The following is a 24,578-nucleotide window of genomic DNA, read 5'->3' as shown; positions in this document are numbered from 1 at the left end:
CACCATGATTCTGTCTCCCACAAACTAAAGCTGTGTTAGCAGCATGGAGAGATGCCTTAAGTTTGCTGTGCTCCTGCTCCTATTCTCTATCAGCTGAAAGCCATCACCTGCCCAGCATGGTACTGAAGAACGAAAGAGTTGTCCTACATGTGGCCTTTCAGGGAGCACTGTGTGGGAAAAAAGCAAACATCTGATAATGAGATAGAACCTAAAGGAGAAGAAAGGGTAAGCCCTGGTTTGCCCAGACCCCTTTAAACTGCGTTTTTCACAGCTCAGTAAAATAACTACTGGCAGGTACCTAAATCCTATGGGATCTATATGGGTCCTAAATCCGTATCCAAATAGCTCGATACCCTCCGAAATCTTGGTAGTTTGATGGGGGTTTATATGTATGGTGCAATCATGAAAGACCCCAGTAGTATCTATAAGAAATGCACTATCATGGTAATGTCAACTGCTTCCACAAGATGTCACAAGACAATAACGATCAAGGAAGAAACTAAGCCTGTTAGATATCCATACAGCATGGTAGGACATCAGGCTTCACTTCAGATATAACTTACACAGAATGGCCTCACAGAAGTTGTAACCTCAAAGGAATTATGCAGTCTAAGAGATGGAGATTACCTGTAATAGCTAACTGTAAAAGACGTCTCCAAATACTGTAATGTTGGAACTGATTCCAATGAACACATTGCTGTGCTATCCTTGCAGCAGGTGCTTACAACTGCTTAAGGTGCTGTCTTTTATTAATAAATTTTATTAATAAATCAGTATCATCTGTAGGAAAGCCTTGTCCTTATGTACCGGGCAAATTCTATGTAAGCTAGTAATATCAGTTAACAAACTCCCTGTATTCTCCATTTAATATGGTTCTTTACGGGTACATCCCTTTCTGCCCTCAATTCTATGTGACTTGTTATAATGTACTATGGAGAAGCTCCCGTTCCTCCCTCTCATGCTAAGCAGCGATCAAATTAGTGGCCTTAGACCTCTCATGATCAGGCCTATTGTTTGTAAAGCATATTGGAACCTTTTATTTAAGCTGTTAACAAAATGCAAGCTATGCATCGTGATTTCTGGAAGTGCTAACTCACTCTCAGTGGGAGTACAGTAGCTCTTCCCTCAACAGGTACAGACAAACTCCTGGAACCAACGCTCTCGGTAGCAAACCTCCGTTGCCTTCAAGCAGACCTAGGCTGACACGTCAGCCATCGGTGTGTTCCAAGCTACCTACACAGCAGACACACAGGGTACACATTCAGCGGGGAACATGTCAGTAATAAAGGCATAGCCCTATAATCACTTCATAGTTTACATGTGCCCTCCACACCTCAACGCACCTCTGACACGCGTCAGGATTACCAGACAGCATTCCCTCTTGCTGTACCACAGCAGCAACAGAGGTATTTAGCAGCCTGCAATTACAGTTTGAGTTAACAATTTTGTAGCCACTGGCCTGTAATTGGGATCTGTTACAGGATGAGCCTCTCTGCCATCAAAACCAAGTTCTCAACACTCGGGTGCCAGCCTGGGGCCAGGGCCCGTTGTCGAGGGGCTGAGCAAGAGAGATCTTGAGGCCGCTCCCGCTTGTGCTGGGGCCGGCATCCGCCTGTGGAAACGCGCCGCCGGAGCGGAGGCTCCGCCACCCCCCGCCACCCCGGCGCGCGGCCGGGTGCATGCTGGGGAGCGCGCTGCCCCGCGCGGTGCACCATGGGACCTGTAGTCCTCCCGGCCGCCCCGAGGCTTCCCGGGACTTGTAGTGCCGGCGCCGGCAGCGCGCAGGGCCCCTCCGGCAGCCGGAGACTACAGCTCCCAGCGGGCGGCGCCCCGCGGCCGCCCGCTGCTCACCGAGCTCGGGGGGGAAGGGTTGTGGGGCGGCCGCGGGGGGGGACGGGGGGGGGAAAGATGGCGGCGAGGTTGAGCGGAGGCGAGAACCGGCTGGTGTCGCTGCCCCTGTCGCGTATCCGCGTGATCATGAAGAGCTCGCCGGAGGTCTCCAGCATCAACCAGGACGCGCTGTTCCTCACCGCCAAAGCCACGGTACCGCCCCCCCCTCCCCTTCCCTCTCAGCCGACCCCGCTCCTTCCCCGCCGCGCTGGGCCTGCGCCTCCCTGCCGTGCTGCTGCCGCCGGGCCGGCCTCCCCGGCCGCTGCCCTCTCCGCTGCGGGCACCCCTCGGCCCCAGCCGGCGGCTCCCCGCGCCTCTCCCCGCCTACGTGTGTCTGCGGCCTCGGGCTTCGGGCTCCCGCGGCTCCAAGGGAGGTTTAGGCGCCGTCCCGTCCAGCTGGGCTACCAGAGGCGGTCAGCGATGCGGCAGGTTCTTCTTTCCACCGCTGTCCATTAGTATAAATTAGCCCGCGTGGAAATGTTACCCTGCTGCTTTCTGATCCAAAGTGTCATTTGCCAGGCAGGGGACAGTGTTAAGAACAGCGCAACTGAAGTTACGGACCGGCACCCCAGCCTGCAGTCAGTGTGCCGAGGAAATGCAACTGTATCCTGCCCTTAGGCTTTTCTGAAATTAGTGACCCTCTGCGCAGAGTGCCCAGCATCTGTGCAGTTACATATGGTCCTTGTGTCTTTAAATAGGGATTAAAGAAAGCAGTTGCCAGCTATAGACATGAATTTAGATTGACTATTTGGTTTTGTTCTAATTTTTTAGGAGCTTTTTGTTCAGTATTTGGCTGCGTACTCCTACAAACATGGCAGAGGCAAGGAGAAGAATGCTCTAACTTACAGTGACCTGTCTCATACTGCAGAAGAGTGTGAGACCTTTCAGTTCCTTGCAGGTATCTATAGTGTCATGGTAAATCTAGTATGTAATTTGGAAAACTGAATCTTGCTCTCATTGTTTTGTGAGGACACAATTCTTCTACTGGTCATTAATCTCCTGTGTAACATTAAACTGGAACTCATAAACTACATCACTGAAAATAGTTCTTTGTGAATGGGGCTTTTTCTGGTGCTTCAAAATTTTACAAGGCTAATTAGCTCTCGGCTTATCGCCTTAAGCATTTCTTAAATTCCAGCAACTCCATCAGAAAGCTTTCAGCCAATAAAACAAGATCACTGCACATCTTTGTGAGAAGTTATGTGCCCCCAAAATTACACATTTAAATCTGTAAATCTTGTTTCTCAAAGTTATTCATCATATGGTTCCACTTTCCTTTTATATATATATCTGTACACACATGTACACACACGCGCAGTTTTTCTGATACTTGGATTTCTGTTGTAATGCTTAGCTCAAGCATTATAGGTCAAAAATAAGATACTCCTAGCCGAGTTTTTGTCAGGGCTCCCCGTGGATATACTTTCAGAGCACACAGTTCTGCTTTGTCTCAAGTCCATCATTAATGCTGTGATCAAGTATCTTACCTTAATGCAGAAAAAACATTTCTACAGGACATAAATGGGATAGCTGGCTCGTTGAATCTGTCTAAGGCAGTTGAGTAGTTGAGCTCTCTATTTTACATCACATAAATAATGTTCATAAGCAGACAGTAAAGACATTCGCCAGTAATCAGTTGTAAAATATATTCCTTATCTTTGGTTGCTTGTACCATAAGTGGGCAATTCCCTCTTATTCTTACAGCTGTATGGGTCAGACTAACTTAACCTGGTTATTCGCTTAAATAATAATGTTTTTCAAAAAGCCTCTTTTTTTACTTCATTTCATTAGTGATATGGGTGCAACAGTATTAATAAGGCAATATAAGTATTCAAACTGACTATAAAAGAAAAAAATCTACCTTCCAGATATCTTGCCAAAGAAGATACTAGCTAGCAAATACCTAAAAATGCTTGAAAAGGAGAAGCGAGATGGAGAAGTGGGGGAAGGTGATGAAGAGGATGAGGACGAAGAGGATGAAGGTGAAGCTGTTGATGAAGATGTTGGATCTTAAGGCCAATGGAGAATTGCTTCATAGTTGACCCGTTTTCTGTTGTATAAAGGATGTTATTTTTGTGACTGAGAATCCAGATGCTGGATATATTTATATACTGAGCCATCTGCTTTTGCTTTGTTTAAGAAGTATAGAAATTGAACTTTATACTTGTTGAAGAATGGAATTCTTCCCTCAGAAACATGGCAGGGTAAGGAGAGCTGATGGAAATCTGATAGCAGAACTTGCTCCAATGATTTAAAATTACTTCTTCAGACAATCATTATCCAAATTTAAAATTTCTTACAGGTAGCTTTCAGTCCAAAAGCTCTTTCACCCTCTGACTAGGAGGGAGTCCCTCTCCAGTTTGTGTTTCTCCTCAGAGTGGAAGATGAGGTGAGAGGAAGTGTTTTACACAGGGTCTACTATCCTCAGCCTTCTCCTCCCTGGGGAGCCAATAAACTGATCAAACCCTCCCTCGGTTTTCTGGAGCAGTGCCAGGACATTAGCAGCGGACCAAGCCCATTGAAAAAAGTCTTCTGTTAAAACAGCTACTTCTGTAATGCAGCCTAAATAGCTATGTTGGCACAGAAACAGGGTAGAGGATGAGATCCATTCCAAGAGCTAATGTGGTTCTGTGGCTGTGGTGGTAAAAAGTACATATTAGATAATTATGTAAATATGTACATCTAGAACCTTTTTCTCTAATGAGCTCTACTTCTGCAGTTTGTCTGTGGTGTTTTGCCAAAATGCACGTTGAAGTCTATTCAGTGTGGATTGTTGAGAATGAACAGCCCTTTCACCATTTGAATCATGAGGGTCGAATTTTTCATTGGGTTTTGTTTTGGGTTTTGGTTTTTTTTTTACTATAGGAATGGTAACCTTCCTATGTAGAACTTTATATGCAACTTTTTAAAATAAACGTTTTATAGGAAAAGTGACAATTGATGCAGAGACTTTCTATAGTTCTTTCCAGCTTCAATCACGTACATGATCAGTGTACAAGCCTAGCATGCTCACTGTTCACTTTCCAGGAAGAAAGGGCGGACAGAAGGGTAAGTGATAATTGGAAGAGTCTCTTTCAGCAGTACTAACAAGATCCAGTCTGCTTTGGGAGTCTTAGCTGTGTTAACCAGTAGTCTCTGCTGGTACACAGCTAATGTTTGCAGTGTGTCATGGTCAGAGTGAGAGAGAAGTGACCAAGGTCTCTCTCTGGGTGTGAAGAAGACCCTGAGTAAGCATGGGAGCATCACTAAGGAATGAAACCTCCCACACTAAAAAGCTGGACAGCAACTTGCCCTAAATCAGTCAGGAAGGGAGATGGTTTAAGCAACACCCTAGTTTGGATGGTGTGATAGAGTTCCCAGGCAACTCTCCTCCTCGTCAGGATACCAACAGCTTTTCTTAGGCTGAAGGCACACACTAAACTGCTCTTAAAACAGAAGGCAGAAAGCTCTAGCAACTCCATTATCTGGCCTACTGCAGATTTGTTCTAAGAAAGCAAGAAGGGAGGTTAGGCAGGTAGGATCGAAGACTGGCAGAGGAGTAAAGCTACTGAACCACAAAAGAAATCTTATAATTGTAAAAGATCAAAGGATATTGCACTATAAAAGAATTTCCCAAAGTTACCATAAATCAAAAACGTATTGTATCAGGAACATTGCTATGAGAGCTCAGTGATGCTTTATCCCTAGAGAAATTCCAAAGTGGGTATGCAGAACTATACTTTTGTTGAAAGGGTTGTTTTGCTTTTTTAAAAATATTATTATTAAAAGTGCATGGAAATCTGTGGGAAACTGAGGGCTGAATGCTGTCTGTGTGGGGGAAGGGGATTGCCTGCAGTAGGGTATGTAAATGTTGTGGCATTGCTCAACACTTGGCTGGTCTAGTACTTGCCAGCTTTTTGGGATAAAAAAAAGCTACTTGTACTCCAGCACAAAATCAGATGGTAATTCTGCAGAGGAAACAGGGTAGAGGGTAACAAGATAAATCAGGTCAGGGGTGGGAGGGGAAGCATAAACCGCTAGCCAGCACACCAGTTGTGTTGGAGTCACAGATGAACAGCCTGATCCCAGAGCTGGCATCTCTGTTGTTTAATTCAATGGTGCCATGGCTAAGGCTGAACAATACCTAGTCTGCAGTTACATCAGGTAGGGCACAACCAAAGAATGCAATGAGCATGACAAAGAAGAGGTTGTTATGCTGGGTGCATGTATTTTGAGGTAGATGGCAGGGCTGGTAAGTTTTAGGGTCCACACATTTATAGAAATTACAGTTCTGCTTAGGTTTAGACCTGGCATTTTCCACCACTAATTCTGTCTTTGCAGCCAATCCAATTGTATTTTATGCAGAACCCTCTGAAAAAGTGGGTTTTTTCCCAAAGCCAGTCCTGGTGCTATGTATAGATTTTGAGGGACAGTAATGGTGACTTGGTGAAAGGTGCCAAAACAGCCACCAGCCCCGAGTATCTCCCACAAAAAAGAATAATCGGCAGGGGCTGGTCATTCCTGGAGTTTTGGCACTTTGGTTCAACAGCCTCTCAGCTTGTCAAGAGACGGTTACCACTGACGTTTGGTAGGTAACACAGAAACTCTGCTTTTAGATAACCCAAAAAAAGGAAGAAAAAAATAATCCACAGCACACTTTCAGCCACTGCTCTATGGACCCCTTGTGAGCCTGGGGTGGGGAGTCTCTCCGCGTGATCAGCCAACGTGTTCAGGACAAAAACTAACACCATGATCCAGTACACGTGTGCCTGTGCTGACACATCTGGGAGTACTGGTATCCTGGGACTGAAGACAGAATGATTTTACTGGGACATGATAGATCATAGCCAGTTCTATGAGAATCAACTGAACGGGGAAATTCTGCCGCTCTGGTCAAAGGCCAGTGCAGTGCCTGACCCTATTATCCATGTACCTGGGCTGTGTTCACAACTGGCAGAGCTGTCCCTGGTCACAAGTGGCTTCCTTTGTCCTGCAGCCAGTGTCACAGCAGAGGGGAATGCCTCCTTTCTCTCTTGGACCTGTAGCCCCAGCAGTGGCTGCGCAGCTGATTCAGCCCACGTGGGAAGAGAACTGGTATGAGCCACGTCCTCACACTGGCCCTGGCAGGAGCTTTCTCCCTGTAGCCAGGCTGCAGAATGCCGTGTTGTGTGTGCACCTGGGGAGAGGGAGCACGCACAGCCGATGAGTTGTAGGGTTCTTGCTTTACACAAGCGGTTTCTGAATGGCAGGCGAAAGACATGCTTGGAGGGGAAAGCAAGAGAAAGAAAAATCCAGCTGGAGGTGGCTGGGTGGAGAAGCCCTGCTCTGTAAGGAAGGACACCCACAAGGAAAACCAGAAGGATGAATCACTCCCGTGTTTCTGCTTGTTACACCCTGATTACTCCTGTTGTTGCAGCACCTGTCCTGGTCTCCCTCTAAAGACCCCTGATGGTGCGTTGTTCCCTCTCAGCTTCCCTCTCCTGTCACACTTAAGAGCCTGTCCACAGCAACACTGACACAGGTGCCAAGAAACCCTAGTGTACGGGGTGCCCCTGCCCAGGCGCTGGCAGCGGGGCTGGGGGCCTCTGTGAGGCGAGGCCGGGGCTGCCCCGGTCCGGCCCCAGCCGGTCCCAGCCGGCCCCAGCGCCCCCCCGCAGGGCACAGCTGAGCCCCTCAGCCAAGCCGGGGGCGCCGGGGAGGGGGGCAACAGGTTTGGGCAAGGGCCAGAGGCGGCCCAGGCAGAGGAGGAGGCAGCCGAGGGGGGAGCAGCAGCAGAGGCAGCCCCAGGCCGCAGCAGGAGGAGGGCAGGGGGTGCCGCAGGCCCGGAGCAGGGCTCCCCTGCAGCCCTGGCGAGCCCCCGCCGGGGCAGAGCCCCAGCCCGCAGCCCGGGGAGGGCCCCAGGCCGCAGCTGGGGGCTCTTTCCTGCAGGAGCTGCGGCCCTGGAGAGCCCCGGCGGGAGCAGGGGGTCCCTGAAGGGCTGCAGCCCGGGGCAGGGCCCGCGCTGGAGCAGGGAGACGGGGCAGGAGGCAGGAGCGGGGCTGAGGGGCTCACACCGGCTGGCACACGGCACAGACCCGCCCCGGCCCGGGGGACAGGGGACGGGAGCCGGGGGGCAGCTGGGAGCGGGGAAGGGGTGGGCAGGTGTTTTAATGTCTTACTTAGTTTCTCACCATCTAATTCTAATTTATTTGGCAGTAAATTACATTGACTTTCCCCAAGTCAGGCCTGTTTTTCCCAGGACAGTAACTGGTAAGTGATCTCCCTGTCTTCACCTCAGCCCATGAGCTTTCTCCCCCTATTTTCTCCCCCTGTCCTGCTGAGGAGGGGAGTGAGCAGCTGGGGGCACATCTGGCCAAGGTCAAACCTCCACAACCAGAAGTGCTAAACCAGCACATGAACACTGGGCTACACACCAGTGGAAATGCATTTCAAGTGAGAACAGATGTGGAGACAAACTAACCAATACAGTGGGACTCTAGGACAAGATTTCAAGTAACACAGCCCAGTCCACTTGCAGCACACCTTTATTTCTCGCAGTAAATCAAAAGCCACATTCACAAGCTATTAAAAGCTCCAGCTATGAACTGCATCACTTAACATGAACTTTCGCGGGCTGGTCCAAAAATCATGGAGAAGCACTCCAACAAAACAAGGCACAGAGCCTGTGATTTACTCTGCAACCAAATAGCCTAGCCTCCACTGAACTACCGCTGAAAAGACTGAGAAAGTAAAAAGGAGTGATTGTCTCAGACTTCTCCCTTCACAGCTCAAGGTTTTCTTGCCCACCAGCACCAAGCTCTCCATTGCTGTTGAAGGTCTCAAGTAGATGATGCATAGCTTGAGTCTCTGTGATCCCTCTGTTTTGCCACAGCTGCCCCCACTGACTTTGAAGGACTTCTTTTTCCTCCTCCCAACCTTTGGGGTGAGGAGCATGCTGCTTATGGACCATGCATCAGAACTATGAGTACTTCGACCAACAAGGCCTGGGCTGACACAGCCTCTTCCTACACCCAAAGGAGGAACAGGAAAGTCCACGAGGCCCAAGACAACCTTCCTTCAGGAAGCTGGAAACTGGAAAGCTGCGATCAAGTCCCTGTCTATCCATAGCTATATAGGAAACTTCACTACAAACAGCTAAATCTTGACAGAATTACAGGCATCCTAAACCAGGGGCTGTAGTGGAAAGCAGCCAGCTTTGCTTATGGGACACATTGTTTTTTCTTTTTTTAGTTTTCAAAGCTTGCATTTGCTGCATGTTCCTGAGCTGCAGAGAAGCCAGATGCCAGGCAAGACGCTGGTGGTACTACTAGGGGTATCATAGCCTGTTTAAGGTGTTCAGGGATTTTAGACTGTGGAACACAGGCCGGGGACACTTTCCAGCATTAATCTATTATCATATACGTATTTCTTTTTTTTTCCCCAAAAAAAATACTAGCTTCTGAGATCCTTCCCCCCCAGTCAAGGCTTCTCAAAGGAGATGAAGCTTCCTAAGCTTGCAAAAATGGCAAAGGAACTGTGGTTACTAAGTATAAATTACCACATTTCATCCCTCTTAGAAGTTCCTGTGGGATGATGAACATATTCTGTCAATTAGTGAGGCCACGAGGACTTGAACACCCTTCTGGATTCATTCAGCCAGAATCCTCTGTGAGGACTTCAGAGCTGCCAAAATTTGCCACAGCCATCTCCAAGGCCTTGCATCTGCCAGAGCTTGTTGCCATCAAAATAAGTAAGTGGCATTTGTTTTCCCCGAGAGCTTGACACAGAGCAAAACCACATCCAATTCAAAATATACTTCAAAGCCAAGGAGAAAAAAAAAAAAAAAAGTTCTGCCTGAAATGGGAGATGGCTGAGATGTTATTTCATATTACTGAGTAAAGCTAATCTGCATTTGCAGGGTTGGGCTCTCAACATCAGCTCCTCCACATACTTGCAGTGTTTTTTGATACCGCCCCCTTGTACCTGACGCTTTATAGAGAAGTAAGCGCTTGGCGTTTACCACCTAAAAATTGAGCACTGCAGGTATTCACTCAGAAAGCAACAAAATGTGGGACTTCAGGCAAGTGATTTCCAAAATGCTGACCCTTCCATAAATAATTTCAGGATTATAACTTGCAGCAGCACATACTGCCTCTGGAAATCTGGGCACAGAGCAGGTGAGTGCCCACCAAAACACCTGAAATGCACCTAAAGTTCTAGTCTTTTGCCAAAGACTAGAACTTTTTGGCTTTCAGGCAAGAGAGATCTTTTCTGTCACAAATAACCCCAGACCAGCACATTTAAAATTGGATTACAGTTTGACAGAGCAGAATTTGGTATAGAATATATAGCTAAAGTACCGTCTCTGATCTGTCACCAGGACTTTTAATAACTATTCCTGACCTACAGACCAAGTGATCAATAATTTTAGATTTGATTCTGAGCTCCAGCAGTGAGAAAAACACAGCACCAACGCAGCAGTGTAACTGCTATTTGCATGGTACACAGGGACGTCCTACCTGTGTCCTGGGATTGCTCTGTTCAGCGGCATTCCACAGCTCCTCGCTCACGAGATGTCATCTCATCGCTCTTCTGCTCTAGAAGACAGACTTGGAGGTGCTAGAGCATGTCCAGAACAGGGCAATGAAGCTGGTGAGAAGCCCAGAGCATGATTCTTACGAGAAGTGGCTGAGGGAAATGGGGTTCTTCAGCCTGGAGAAGAGGAGGCTCAGGGGAGAGAGACCTTATCACTCTCCACAGCTGCCTGAAAGGAGGTTGTAGGCGGGTTGGGGTCAGTCTCTTCTCCCAATTAATGAGCAACGGAACAGGATGAAACAGCCTCAAGCTGCCTCAGGGGAGGTTCAGATTGGATATTAGGAAAAAATGTCTTCCCTGAAAGGGTTGTCAAGCGCTGGAACAGGCTGCCCAGGGAAGTGGTTGAGTCACCATCCCTGGAGGTACTGAAAAGATGCGTAGATGTGGCATTTAGGGACATGGTTCAGTGGTGGACTTGGCAGTGCTGGGTTAACAGTTGGACTTGATCTCAAAGGCCTTTTCCAACCTAAATAATTGTATGCATCTATGATTCTCTATACTCACTATGGAAAAATTTTAAGGCTATAAATACATCCCCTTGTGCGCTCACAGGGAAAAAACCCAACCAGTCTCACAGTGCACAAGTAACTGCAGAAAATGGCCAAATTCAATAAAAAGACATCAAACAAAAGCTTGTAAAGATGAGGAATTTTATTTTCTTGACATACTATGAGGCAAAACAAAATTGACACCATACAAAATAACTTTATAAAATATCATTCACATCATTATTTTGTCAGGAATTACAGCATTCTGAGCTTGTTAGAAGACTTATGTTTTGAGGTGAAAAACACTATGCTAAATCTTTAGTATTAGTTGTATATATACAGTAAGAAACCAAAACAGAAACTGTTAGGTTTTTCATGAGTTTATTGCAAAAGTAGTGCAAACTATTTTACCTTGCAAGCTGTAAAACAAACTTGGAAAAGGACCCACCTAAGCTTAAAAACATGACAATAAATGCTCAATTTCACAGCCTTTGAAGCTTCCTTCAACAGTTCTCAACAAAGAAACTCCCCATCTCTGCACATTTTTAGATTTTTACTGACTCGGAAATGAAGAAGTAGACAACGCACCCACACTAGCAAGCGGCCAGAGCAGGATGGATCCTGCTCCGACATGGGACACAACTCTTACCAAAGCCAGCACTTGGGCAATTTGGCACACAGCGTGGCCGAGCCCATGTCCCACCGCTTCTCCATCACCCCCAAAACATCGACCGACAGGGCAAATTTGGTCAGTTTGGTTTTCCTCCGTTAATAAGCTCCCCCTCTCCACACTCATATTTGAGAAAAAAAGTCAAGAAAGCAGTACAAGCAAAAAAAACCCACCAAACCAAAACTTAATTAGGAACATGTATTGTCTGTTTTAGAAATATAGTATCCTTTTCCTGAAGTCTACATAAAGCGTATTTCCTCACGGTCCCCCTCCCCCTCACGTACACAATGCAGGGCAAATCCCATCCTGAACTACTGCATGAAACCAAGGGAGGATACTACATTCTACGAGATCAACAGAAAACAATGGTCTAAAATGCTACCAGGGTCCCCTCAAAGCAAAACAGGTAGCTAGTAATCTAATAAAAAAAATAAAAGCAAACAAATGCTACATGAAAAATGTTAAAGGAACAAAATGCAGCATATTCAGGCTTTTTTTTTTTTTCTTGAGGTACCTGTATAAATATTACCTTCTGCCCAAAGTACTATTCATTTTGTTAAAAAACTAAAGTCCTTATCATGAGCCAATTGCAGGGCATACATTATTATTGAGAAAGTGCAACCATGCTGATAATTTATATGCAGCATATTAAAGGATGATTAGGCTTTAGAAAATATAGCTTAAGTATAGACCTGATGGAGCAGTTTTATAAAAACATTTAACAGAGGCATTTTCCTTTTGTTCGGGTCTCTCTGCAGCAGAAAGCCTTAGGAAACATCTTTGAAGTCCTGTCACGATGGAATGTCAGCACTTTTAAAATTCCATTTATAGATTTTTTTTTTCTTTACACTAAATATAATTTTACAGAAAAAAGACTCCCCCTTTGCATTAGGTACTGGTAAAAAGTCATTTTTTTTTTTTTTAAACTTCAAAAAATGATAGCATATCACAACTTAAAATCTTCCAAAAAGGAATTATTTTTAAGTAAAAAAGGTTCACATAGTAGAAAAACTTACACATAGTTGTAAACTGTTACATACAAAATTGTGGAAAAGTCAATGACAGTTTATTCCCTTACCCTTACATGTGTATCCCTTCATTTTATATATATACATGCACACACACACACAAAATTGTGTACTGTATGCATGTATTATATGCATATATAGATACACACCGAGATGTATGTATCTAGGGTTGGGATTTTGTATTTCAAATAATTCTTTACTGGGTATTTATCTTTGACTAGGTCTGCTATGATACTGTACATTTTATGACTTGATACACTGAGAAACATTTTAAAATTTTCTAAAACTATGTTTTATGGCCTTTTTTTTTTCTACTTTGTGGCTAAAATTCATTTGCTGTTTTTAATTAAGAATACGACTTTTGATTGTGATGCACTGGGAAAAAACACAAAGGCACAAAGACTAAAACTCAAATACAATATTGTTGTCTCTGAACAATAAACCCCGAGGTTTTGGTTTGCAGAATGCTGCCTCTGAAGAGGTCAGTCATCACACGCAGTTTGGTCGCTTCTGCCAATCTCATCGACAATTTGAATAAATAGCACCCAACTGTTTAAATGAGGTAGATCCAAATCGAAAAAAAAAAAAAAAAAAAAAAAAAAAAAGCAAGCTGGGTCCCCAACATTTTATTTGCCTCTATTTAAAATGTTTTAAGGATTATATTCAGTCATAAGAGTGGAAACGATGGCACTATCTGAAGCAAGCAGAGAACTCAAGAACAGCTTTTTTGGATGTAAATTTAAGTGTTAAATCACAATCCTCCTTCAGGCAGAGATTTCCTAGCAGGGGGAGGGAGGAGAACATGTTCAACAACATCAACAACAAAATAAAGCTGAGATTTGAGAAAGCCTGTTTTCGGTAAGCTGCCAGAGGAATGCCCGAGAGCCCAGTTTCTGCAGAGCAACAGTGACAGCCAGTGCCTAAAGAGGTCAGTCACAGTATATACAGATCGACCAGTTTCCCTTTATTTCTCAGGTGAGAAGACTGTCTTTCCTACTGGTTTAGCTTTATAGGAACATCCTACTCTCATTAAACAGTATTTTTGCATACTCTGAGAAAAATCAGACAAATTTATCAGTTTGTTAAGGCTTAATTTAAAGTGGCATTGCCACACAGCATCATGCAAGTGTTAAAACTACTTTAGCAAGATACATACAATGTATTTAAATACACACACCTACGTGAAACCTCATGGTTCGAGTAACATGAAGCAACGCTTACAATCTATGTGGTAAATTCTACAATGCCGCTGATGCATTTAAATGTCAGTCACGGGTATTTCTGGGTCTGCTTTTTGTATTACAAGTGCTACTCTTACCCAAACAGCACTACATCATTTATATACTGCAAGCACAAGACATTTTAATACAGATGCAACACACATACAAACTAGTCAACATACTTTTAGTACCACTTGAAACGAGGCCCTTAACATCATCTTTTTCTTTCAAAAAAAATAGCAAACTTTAAATGGTCGTAAAAACATTTTGATTCAAGGGAACGTTTACAATATCAAATTTCTAATTTTTGGCTCTTTTTCAGTTATTTTATAAAAAAATAAGAAAAATGGAGAACTATTACACAAAAGATTAAAATCTTAACAGCTGTCAGTTAAATCTGCAGTGTACCAAAATTAAAGGAAAAACAATATGGATTTAATCAATACATTCTGTTTTCCATCTCACCCTCTCGAGATCAAGTTAACCACTTTGCTGCACTGAAATCCGGGACTGGATCTTTACTTACAAACTGCCCTAAACGTTGCGGTTTCTGTGATTGTACAAACTAATGAAGTACTGTGGAAGCCAGTGAAATTGTGCTTATTCTTTCCAGCAAAATACCGCCTTTGTATCTTTTATAAACAGTCCCGCTTTCCTTTCACTAATGTATGTGTGCGTATACACATAGGCACATATGGATATACACACACACACACATATATATGTATAAAAAAATCTCTACTAAATTTTATCAAATTATAGAAAGCAAGTGGTTACACTCTCCAGGATAGCACGTAACTTGCCAGATATATGTCCTCATTGCACCTAATTTGATTTTCCAAGATATATAATTCTGAAACTTATTCCTTTTGTTTGCTTGGTTTAGGTTTGTTCATTTCTGGTTTTGTTGGTTTTTTTCTCCTTTTCTTTCTTCCCCCCCCGAAAAAATGCCTTGCTTTTGGTCGACTGGTTAGTCCTTAAGTAAACTTAGTTAAAGAAAAGTACATCACATCTAACACTTCCCTGCCCATGTACTCAAATTATTTCTACTGCCCATAGCCCAGGTAATAAAGAATTGGAAAAACACAACAATCTCTTGGTGGGAAACATTCTGGGGGTTCAACTTTGACAGACAAATGAAGATCAGTTAAAGATTCAAGTCGGTCAGGCAATTAAAAGACATGTTATTTACTTCAAAATAAAATTACAAAGTCGTCACTTGTAAATGAGATGAGCAACGTACGGGCTCAGTCTTGCTAAGCTCCATGAGAAAACACACCAGGAACAACAAAATCAGGGTCAATCTACCTTATTCTTCTACAGCACAGAAACAACAGGATCTGAGCTTCTCACCGCTGATGCAGAATTAACTTTGGTGAAATCTAGAAACAAACCTGTTTGTACGTTCTGTTGATACATGATAGGTTTGATCCTACCCACAGCACAAGATCAAGTAACTGAGACTTTGGAGTGCCGTACAGCACAGACCAGATCTGCTTTGAGTTAAGTACACGGCAGGCAAAAGTGTGCAGTCTTACATATACTGGCATGAGTGAAGTTTCCTCTATTCGTGGATTTAAAAACAGGAAAAGCTGTTAAAACACAGAATAGAATCCACATTAAATATATTATTTTTTTCCTTCACAGGAAATCTAACCTAACAAAGCAAATACAAAGAGCACCAGCCAAGGGATTAGCAACTTCCAAGCTTGCTTGCTGACCTTTTCACAATTCACACTTGCCAAGCACACTGAAAAAACTATAAAAGGCCGGTAAAGTCATAAAATTTTATTTCAGGGAGAATTCCTAGGGTTGCTCCCAGGTTAGTTTATATCTTTAACCCCTGCTGATGATTACATAGTAGTTATTCCAGCAGGTATTTCAGTTGTGCTTAAAGGTGGAAGGGTGGGGGAATAACAAAACTAAAGCAGTCTGATCCAACAGCACGTCCAAAAGGCGGTGGTGGTGAACCTAAAATTTGTGCACTCATCAAAACCACGTCGAAATTAATAGGCCCTTTAATATGGATTTGTAATGCAAATACTAGGCTCCTTAAATCAACACAGGTAGGCTGGCTGGTTGGTTGAAGAGTAGCCGCAGGGAGTTTTAAGATTCATCTGTTGGGGCCACGCATGGACCGATTCAAAGCAGTTACTCTTCTGAGGATATTTAGATGGCAGGAGCCAGCCTTCATCTTGTGCTGTGGGTCCACTTCCTTACCGCTGCCACCTGCAAAACTCCCTTGACCAGCTCTCGCCAACCTCTCGCACCTCCAAATTCAGCGAACACCCCTGTCCTTGTTCCAACCAAGTCCCAACCCCTCTGAGGTGGAGGGCTGAAACCAGAACTCTTGAGGGAACTGCCTACCAATATTCCCCTCCTGGGGAAGGGGCCAGTGGACATGTGTGGGCTGGGGGTCTGCAAGGGGCTGTGCCACAGCTCTGGCTGCACTCGGGGCCCGTCAAAGGGAAGCCAGAAGAAAACCCAAGAAAATAGTATTTAACTGGCACCTTAACACGTGCTTAATTAGTAGTTTTGCAAGGAAACATCTCCCCTCACATCCTTATTTCCACAAGGGATGGGGTAGCTGGCGTAGCACAGATGGCACTTCTCTTCTAGGTAGGCATGACAAGCATCTGGCACAGGGCTCTTTCCTTGCTTAAGCTTCCCAACGCTCATCTGGGTTTGCAGACTTAGTCTAGAAAGCACACGACATTACTCTTGGCGCTTCACAAGGATATGCTCATGGAAAAGTGCGTTCAGCACACCTGCGCAGCGAGACCCCTTCCAGGCCACAACATCAATAGTGTCTACGGAGCTGTAGTAAGATGTAGTGAAATATTTCCTGAAAAGCAGCCATTTCCCCAAGAGCAAAACCCTGTACTTCACACTTTTGTGGGGAGCTTTGTTAAATTATAACTGAGAACTGAAGAAAATTCTCAGGATTCTGCCCCATGCATTTCTTAGTGAGCTTATTTATTCAGTCACTCACCATTGCTCCATAAGAATTGGTTTCCAGAAAGTCAGAACTTCAGCCATCCTCCCTGCCATCAACAGGCTCCATTAGTGTCTACACTCCAAGATTAAGATGATGAAATTGCAGGGAGCATATCATCCCAGCAAACCTGCTTTGGAGATGCCAACATCTGTAGCATAAAGCCCAGTTACTTTTTGATAACCCCCCCCCATAACAATGCTAGGAAAGCACACCAGCGCATTGTGCTTAAACAGGTAGTATTTCTGTCAGCAGAGTGGTTAATTATAAAATGAGGAAGCTTGTTTGGATTCATTGTAAACAAAGTATGATCTGTTAACACAGTTTTCTACAGTTTCACTTCAGGTTATTTAAAGCACCCTTAGTCCCCGTGTGCTTATTTCAAGGTTGAGTTACAGCCAAGGCTTTGCACATAACTGACACTAAATATTCACAATATGAATATACTCAAGTTTGGGGTTGGTTTTTGGTGTTTTGTTTTGGGTTCCCTCCCCCCCGCCCCCCATTTAAAAGTTTATCGTGATCTGAGCAGGGAATATAGTATTTTTACTGTTAGTCTCAAATCAACTTCTCTAAAAAAATACGTTAAAAAAAATATTCAAATACACAATTTTTGCCTCGGATTCAAAACACATTTCAAGCACCTTCATGTCATTTTCGGTGAAAGCGTGACCTTTTTCAACCAATGCCTAAAGTACGAAAACCTTTTTCATTTGGAAACAACAGTATAGAAACTCAGCAAGTGAAGGGACAGGTACAGAGAGTCACTGCTATCAAGCAACCCTGCGCAACAACGAACGTGCCAGCTGTGCGATCTGCCTTGCCACTTCTGATACCTTCTTAATACCATCCATCAACACAAGCCACGGCTACACCTCAGGAAGACAGAAGGAGCGACAAGCAGCTACGCAAGATCACAGTATGGCACTGCTAGTTCTCCAGCAAGAAAACAACACAGTAAAAATACAGTTTGTTTGGGAGCATTTTGGCTGCTTAGTAGTAGGTTCACTTTAAAAATTAAATTCATCTGCAGAGGGTACAGGAGGTAGCCTTTAACTGCATCTGCTTGCTAACTAAAAAGTATTACAAAACCACATTTCGTAGAGATTTGGCCAAGCCATTACATTCATATTAACACTGTAGGCAAAGAAACAACACAGAAAAAGGAAGTGAAACACATGAAATGAGAGAAAAAATGGATTATGCGCCACACCAAGCGCACAGAAAACCAACCCTCACCGCCTTCAGATTAAGACCATCTCAGAGGAATGCATCTTTCCAGTCATCAACCCTCGAAAAGAGGAGGCAAAACGTGGCTGTTTCACATCCTAATGCTAGATGGGGCTGGACTTTGGGGGTCTCCTGTCCCTAAGAGTTACAGAAGCAAAAGGCAATTACTGATGGAGAGGAGATCGATGGTTTCCTCATGTGGGCAATCAGAGAGGCAACACTATTCCTTAGTTCAGAGCACTAAAACATCTACTGCACTTGAGAGTCCCGCACCCACGGAGAGACAGAGAGCAAGACATTGTAACTTGGATCCCAAATCCCTACTATTCCACGAATTGTGCCACACCGACCGGTTCTTCTTCATATATGACACAAGAATCAGATACTGGAAGAAGCAAGGAAAATGCGTGACAGCTAGAGTTGATAGTCTGGATATTACGTTAATGCTATTAGTCGTCTAAAAGTGGCATCAAAGATTGGCATTTGAACATTGCACAGACAACAAGCACATTGGTAGCTTAGAAACTGTCTTTGTATCTTTATGGTGTGGGAAAAATGAGCATAGAGGAGAGAAGGAAGAAATATTTTTTAAATTCAGACAAACCCTAAATATTTCTACTGTAATAAAGCAACTCTGCCCTTGGATTCATACCGTAACGCAAACAGAAAAGTATAACATTTAAACCCAAAGCTCCTATCTCAATACTGTAAAATATGGCAGATTTCCAAAGAAAATATAAGAACAACAAGGAATGGTGTCCACAGCATTTCAGTATTTGCTATACACAGCACTATTTACAGTATTCTCAAATAGCAACAGCAGATGCAAAAAAGAAGTCTTACAGTAAAAAGGGAGTTAAAAAAAATAAATCAGTGCAATTACCTTCTACTTGAAGTTTTCCTTAGAAAAGACTGCATGTATGCATCAAGAATCATACTACCAAATGTAATATAAAAGTAAAAAAAAAAAAAAAAAAAAAGTACTTCCCTGCATCAGAAATTGAAAAAGCCACACCACCAGGACAAATACACAAGGAGAGATGCTACTGGAGGAAAACAGTATTAAAAAAAAGGAAAAAAAGTGTTTTTATTACACTGGTATTGAGTGTGAAAAATACTGAGAACTTTTTTACATTCTTTTCTTTCATGTGTAAAAGGTTTCTTAAAAAAAAAAAAAAAAAAATGTCCTTTATGGGTTGGTTATGCCACCAGAGATGCTTACTTGATTACATCAAGAGGCAAGTATGCCCATCTACACCTCCAAAGGTCTCAGCTCCACATTTCTAGTACTTGTAGTCTTGAGTAAACATGACCTGCAGAACCAACCTGTTTGCACTTCGGAAAATGAATATTCTTCCTCAAAACCAAACATTTTGCACGCACACTAAAAAAAACCTCTAACGACCCACTACATTTGGCTGGGGCGGTGTTAGCTGTATTCTGGAGATTCACTGGCTCGAAAAACACTGGAGTTTCTACAGGCAAGATGCACATGACCACTGTATTTGAGGAATCTGCCGCTGCAGTAAAGCGAACAGCATTGGCAGCAATGCGCAAAGCCCCCCAGATCACAATCTCGTATCTCATCGATGGAGCACGTACACATATGACTTGCAGATAAAAGCTTCCGAAACAACTCTATTAGAAATGTCAATCTTTTCAGAAAGTAACCCGAGCACGCAAAACCCTAAACCCCCACACCTACCCTTCAACAGTTTAAATTTAAAATCCTTGTGGAAATATTATCTCATCTTAGTTATAAAAATGATCCACTAACATGCAAACAAGACATCTTAAAAATCATCAATAACTCCTGCAAGCCTCTGTCCGAGACAGAATTAAAACTAAACTTTCACAACGAGGGAACATTGCCTGGGGGCCTGGGTGAAGATCAGAAATATTTATTACGGATTTCTTGTTTTAAACATAAGTTTACTGTAAATCTTCCACACTGGCTCCAGCAAATTAAGACACAACACTTTTCCCTAACAACCGCAGTAAACAACAAACTCACCCAGACCCTGACAAATCTAGAAACGAAGAAATGAATGTGCCAAAGCTTCTGTAACATCTAAGATCATTGACTGTAATTCAGCAAACTCGATACGGTTGCTGATATATTCTAAACCAAACCGAGCCAAACTGAGGAGTTCCAACAGAAACAAGCCATCTCACTCCATACATCAGTGCATATATACAAACTAAAGTGTTGAGATTGCATAGGGCTATCTTGAATGCCAAACTCATATAAAGGCAGAAACAAATCCACCTACATCCAACATTTCACAACAGGACATTTCCTCCTAAGGATCAGCTGTTTCCTAGGTGCTAGAAGAGGTGGAGCAGACACACTGTTCTATTCAGCATAAATTTCCAAAACCAAGCAAACCTAATTATTGCATTATTTTTTGGACATAAAATATTTGTTGTCTTTTCTTTAATGTTTCTTGATACTCTTTTTCACTTCCCAATAAAAGCATTGCACACTTAAGTGCTGCTGCTGCTGGTGGTTTTCAGGGGGTTGCCCCAGAATCATGTTTTGGAACAGCTCTCTGGAGATCTCTGGTCCAGCCCCTTGCCCAAAGCAGGTCCAGCAAGCCGAGACTGCGTGGGGACCTGCCCAGCCAAGTCTGAGCCTCCCTGAACTTCGAGTATTTTTGTTTCAACAGTGTTACCATTTCCATTAAAAAAAACCTCAGAAAAAACTAATCTATAGCCAGCGATTCATTAATATCTGTTCATGTCTTACGCACACTTCTCGAAAACAAAAGAAATACTGCAGTACTGGCAGCGGTCAGTCTGTCCATCACACTGCTCCTGCCTGCAACAGGAATGAGAGATTTTTGTCACTGGGGTGCAGTTACTCGGTTTTCAGACTGCTGAGCACCAGGACCACCTGCACTGATGGCCGAATTCAAGCAAAAGGTCATTGCCAGGAACGTAATGGAGAGGAAGAGGAAGGCAAGGGATGAGGTCCAGCCCAGCACTCTTTTACAATGGGAGTCACGAAACTCCTTTGCACAGGCTGAAGAAGAAAAGAAAACCAACCCCAACTGCCAGAGGGTAACGGACATTTGGTTACTGCTGACCTGAGCTGCATAGTGACTTAGTGGTTATAACTGTCTGCCTCAACTGCGACTTCAACAGCAGGAATGTGTGCGAGATACAGTCACCGTGAGCTTTGTGTTTACCTGAGATGTTGTTCTTACCAGACGTGTGGGAGGTAAGGGAGGAAAAAACCCAAAAGCAGAAGTTTAGGCGTTCGTGGTGGCTTTTTTTGGACAGGAGACATTTTTGAATAGTTTTTATTAAAATATTCCCAGAAAGATAGCTGCTGGACTTACAGCACACTGTACTTTTCAAAGTATATAATTGGTCAACAGGGTTTTTTAGAAATAAACTTCAAATTATTCACCAATTCACCACTCACGGGAGGGTGGGAGGGGATGGGAACAGAAGGAGAAATCAAGCCATCAAGAATTAGCTGTATTAGAAGGCTTAAAAAGATCTGTAAAAGGTAAAAATGTCCCTAGCCTGAAATGAATATAACCATCCCAAGTTCTTCATGCTCAGGGAAGGAAAGCTACACAAAATTTCTGTTTATTCCAAGAGGATACACAAACAACAGCTACTCTCAGATTAAGGGTCCACCTAATACTCCTTTTCTCACAAAAAGGAGCTGCAACAACTACTCCAACCCCCAAAATACATCCTAAATAGGACACAGCAAAGTCCCACAGTTTGCTTCTGAAGTAAGATTTGAGGTCAAGACAGATTCTACCCCCCTCGCCTCATCTGACCACCTAAGTCATTTATTCCCGATCTGCACAGAGAGGAAAGAGGAGGATGAATTTCACATCCAAGAGGTCTCTGCATAACGAACAGCAAATAAACTAAAATGGCATCTTAAAATGGTTGATCTTTGAATTTGTTAAGCATAATTCATATAAAAAAATAATTCTTATATAAAACTCTGCCAAATTAAAATTTTCACTGCAATATGAACCCTTTCAAGCAAACGCACTGAGAAGTGCAACATACCCACTGTGGAAAGGGTTTGCAGTTTAGCAGTACTGCAAGGGAGGTATGTACAACCTGGCTGGAACACAGAAAGACAGACAATGCGACCTGGAATTTACTTTCTGTTATACCAGCGTAATTTAAAAAGTGGATTTACATAACTGTGATCAAGAATAAAATCTAACCCAGCAGCCTCATCACCAAATTAATATAATACAAATACAATTAATCTATTCATAGGTTTTACATTGTTACTTCGCCTAAACACCACCGACAACCAACATGCTGCTACAAGGTGAAGATCTGAACTTGCACAGAGTTATGTACCTAAAACTCTTTCTGCAGCAAAAGTTGGGCGTTTTCTAGCTTATTCCACAGCAACCAGTTATAGTCTATCTGCTATATGGCACAGACCTCCGTATTGGTTAAAGCTACTTGCCCGTCTCAGTGGCTAGAGGTAAATTATGCAGAACAGTGACCGCGCATCTGCTAAGAGAAAAAGAGAAAGGACGAAGCCAAATGAATCAGTGGAAGAGAATGAAATTTTTAAAACCTGCCTCTTAGCATGTTGTTTCAGTTATCTGATGAAAAAATAAACAACATCAAGCCAGCACAAACCAGTTTCCTGGGCTTTTCCCATTTTCTTCTAAACCTGCTTGTGGCATCATAATTAGTGCAATGGTTTACATATGTATTATGGGTTTTTTTATGAATCCAGTGTGCAAACTAACAGAAGCGTTTGTCTATTAATTATCAGCTTTAATTAATGCTTCTCCTAAGAGAATGGCAAAACTCTCACATTTACTATTTACCTTATGCATAATGAAGAAAGTTTCACCTCCCTTCATAAGTAAACTTCAGTTTCCTAAGATTTATCTTTACTGCATAGATTCTCTGACTTTTGTCTAAATTACAAAGTGAGCCACCCTCCTCTATTAGAGCTCCTGCTTTACCAATATTCAACATATAAATAAAATACAATTGTTTTGTGCTTGAAGGAATGTAGAATGTTGGTCTTGTGTGCGTCTGTGAACTGCACAGGAAGAACCTGCCATGTTGCGTGCATGCTTAAAAAGCCTTTCTACAAATCACAAGCTACACAATATACACTGTATGTATCTCTGAACTCTCAAAGTCAATTGCATATTTTTGCATTTGAGTAGTAATGTCCCCACGATAAGGTTTTAATTTCTAAATCCAAAGCATTTTTGATATGTTAACAGACGTATAATGAGCGAGCACTCCTTAGTAAATAAAAATAAATAATAGCATCTAGTCTATCACATTAATACTGTGAAACATATATAAAATTTACATTAACTCAAACAGTGAAAAAGGATTGTACTGTATTTATCACCACAGACCCGTATTCTTTAGAGACTTTGGAAAGTAAATGTCACAGTCCTGTATGACAAATTCTAAAGTTAGCTGTCAGTATGATTTAAAAAAAATTCTTTACAAATTTGTTTTTTTTTTTAAATGGCACATTTTTCTTTGCCAATCTAACTGGACCTATTAAAAGCTTAGGTACAAGTTGATTCTTTTTTAAAATTCTTTAGTCTATGAAAAATGTTTTCAAATGCAGCACAATAAAAAACATTCAAGAACAAGCTTCAGAAAATACATTTGCCCTTAGACACACAGAGAATAATCTTTATAAGACAGTTGAAAACCAGAATTTTGTTACTCTTTTTTTGAAAATAAAATTTCGTAAATGCATCTAGAATAATCAAGACTTCATAAATAGTCAAAAAAATGCTTTGCTTTCCTTTGTATTAAAAGCTAATTCACAGCATTTTAGCCCATCAAACCTCAGTATGAATTAGACCTTTCCAAATTATTAAAAGCATGTCAATGAATAGCAAACTGAATGAGGAGTTTTGTGGGTTGGGTTGTTGGGGTTTTTTTTCCCCATAAGCCCTGAGATCGCAGCTCTTGACTTAATTACAAAATCTGGGTCTGTTTTATACCAAGCAGCTTAGAGGTTTTTGGCAAACCACATTTCCAACAATAGTGGGGTTTGGTACAAGAATGTAGTTCATAATCAAGTCTGAAATTCTGGACGGAAGGCTTTCTTGCAAATGGGAAAGAAAAAAAATTAAGATGCATCACTCATTGCTGGCTGTCACTGTAGCTTGGGCAACTGTTGGTCTAAGTGCAGCTGGTCTCACGTGAATCCAACTCTGTATTGTACTGAGTTGCTAAACATTAAAACATGTCAAGCAAAGTACATAGTGCGCAACGTGTCCTGATGAACTTGAACTGCTTTAGCAAGTGCTTGATGATCTCTGCCATTACTCTGACCGGAAGTGTGGCTTCCTTCAGCACTGAAAGAGAAGGGAGGTGGGGGGCAAAAACAAAAAAAGAGGGTCGGGGGGGAGAGAAACCCTATTTAAATCTGCCTCTCCTCGCACGTTTTCACATCATTCATTTCTTCTGAACAGAACAGTAAAAAAGTTTGTTACCCTTAAGACACCACCGAAA

The 24,578-nt window shown here is 42.9% G+C and overlaps 2 protein-coding genes across 4 annotated transcripts in view; one reads left to right on the top strand and one right to left on the bottom strand.

The window, feature by feature from the left end:
• Positions 1 to 1,890: 1,890 nt before the first annotated feature.
• CHRAC1 (chromatin accessibility complex subunit 1) lies at positions 1,891 to 4,824 on the top strand. The gene is made up of 3 exons (XM_040588235.1): positions 1,891 to 2,043; positions 2,662 to 2,788; positions 3,759 to 4,824. Exons 1-3 carry the CDS (start codon positions 1,909 to 1,911, stop codon positions 3,902 to 3,904), a joined length of 408 nt encoding a protein of 135 aa, XP_040444169.1. The 5' UTR covers positions 1,891 to 1,908; the 3' UTR covers positions 3,905 to 4,824.
• Positions 4,825 to 11,076: 6,252 nt separating this feature from the next.
• Positions 11,077 to 24,578, bottom strand: part of AGO2 (argonaute RISC catalytic component 2) — a 64,882-nt gene continuing 51,380 nt past the window's right edge. For all 3 annotated transcript variants that reach the window (XM_040585720.1, XM_040585721.1, XM_040585722.1), the window contains one exon: positions 11,077 to 24,421. In XM_040585720.1, the coding sequence (XP_040441654.1) occupies positions 24,313 to 24,421 (109 nt within the window). In that variant the 3' untranslated portion in view covers positions 11,077 to 24,312. The remainder of the gene's footprint in view (positions 24,422 to 24,578) is intronic.

Source organism: Falco naumanni, chromosome 3 (genome assembly GCF_017639655.2).
Source record: "Falco naumanni isolate bFalNau1 chromosome 3, bFalNau1.pat, whole genome shotgun sequence".
Lineage (NCBI taxonomy): Eukaryota > Metazoa > Chordata > Aves > Falconiformes > Falconidae > Falco > Falco naumanni.
Note: the sequence above shows the minus strand (reverse complement) of the source record. Positions and strands in the feature narration are given on the sequence as shown.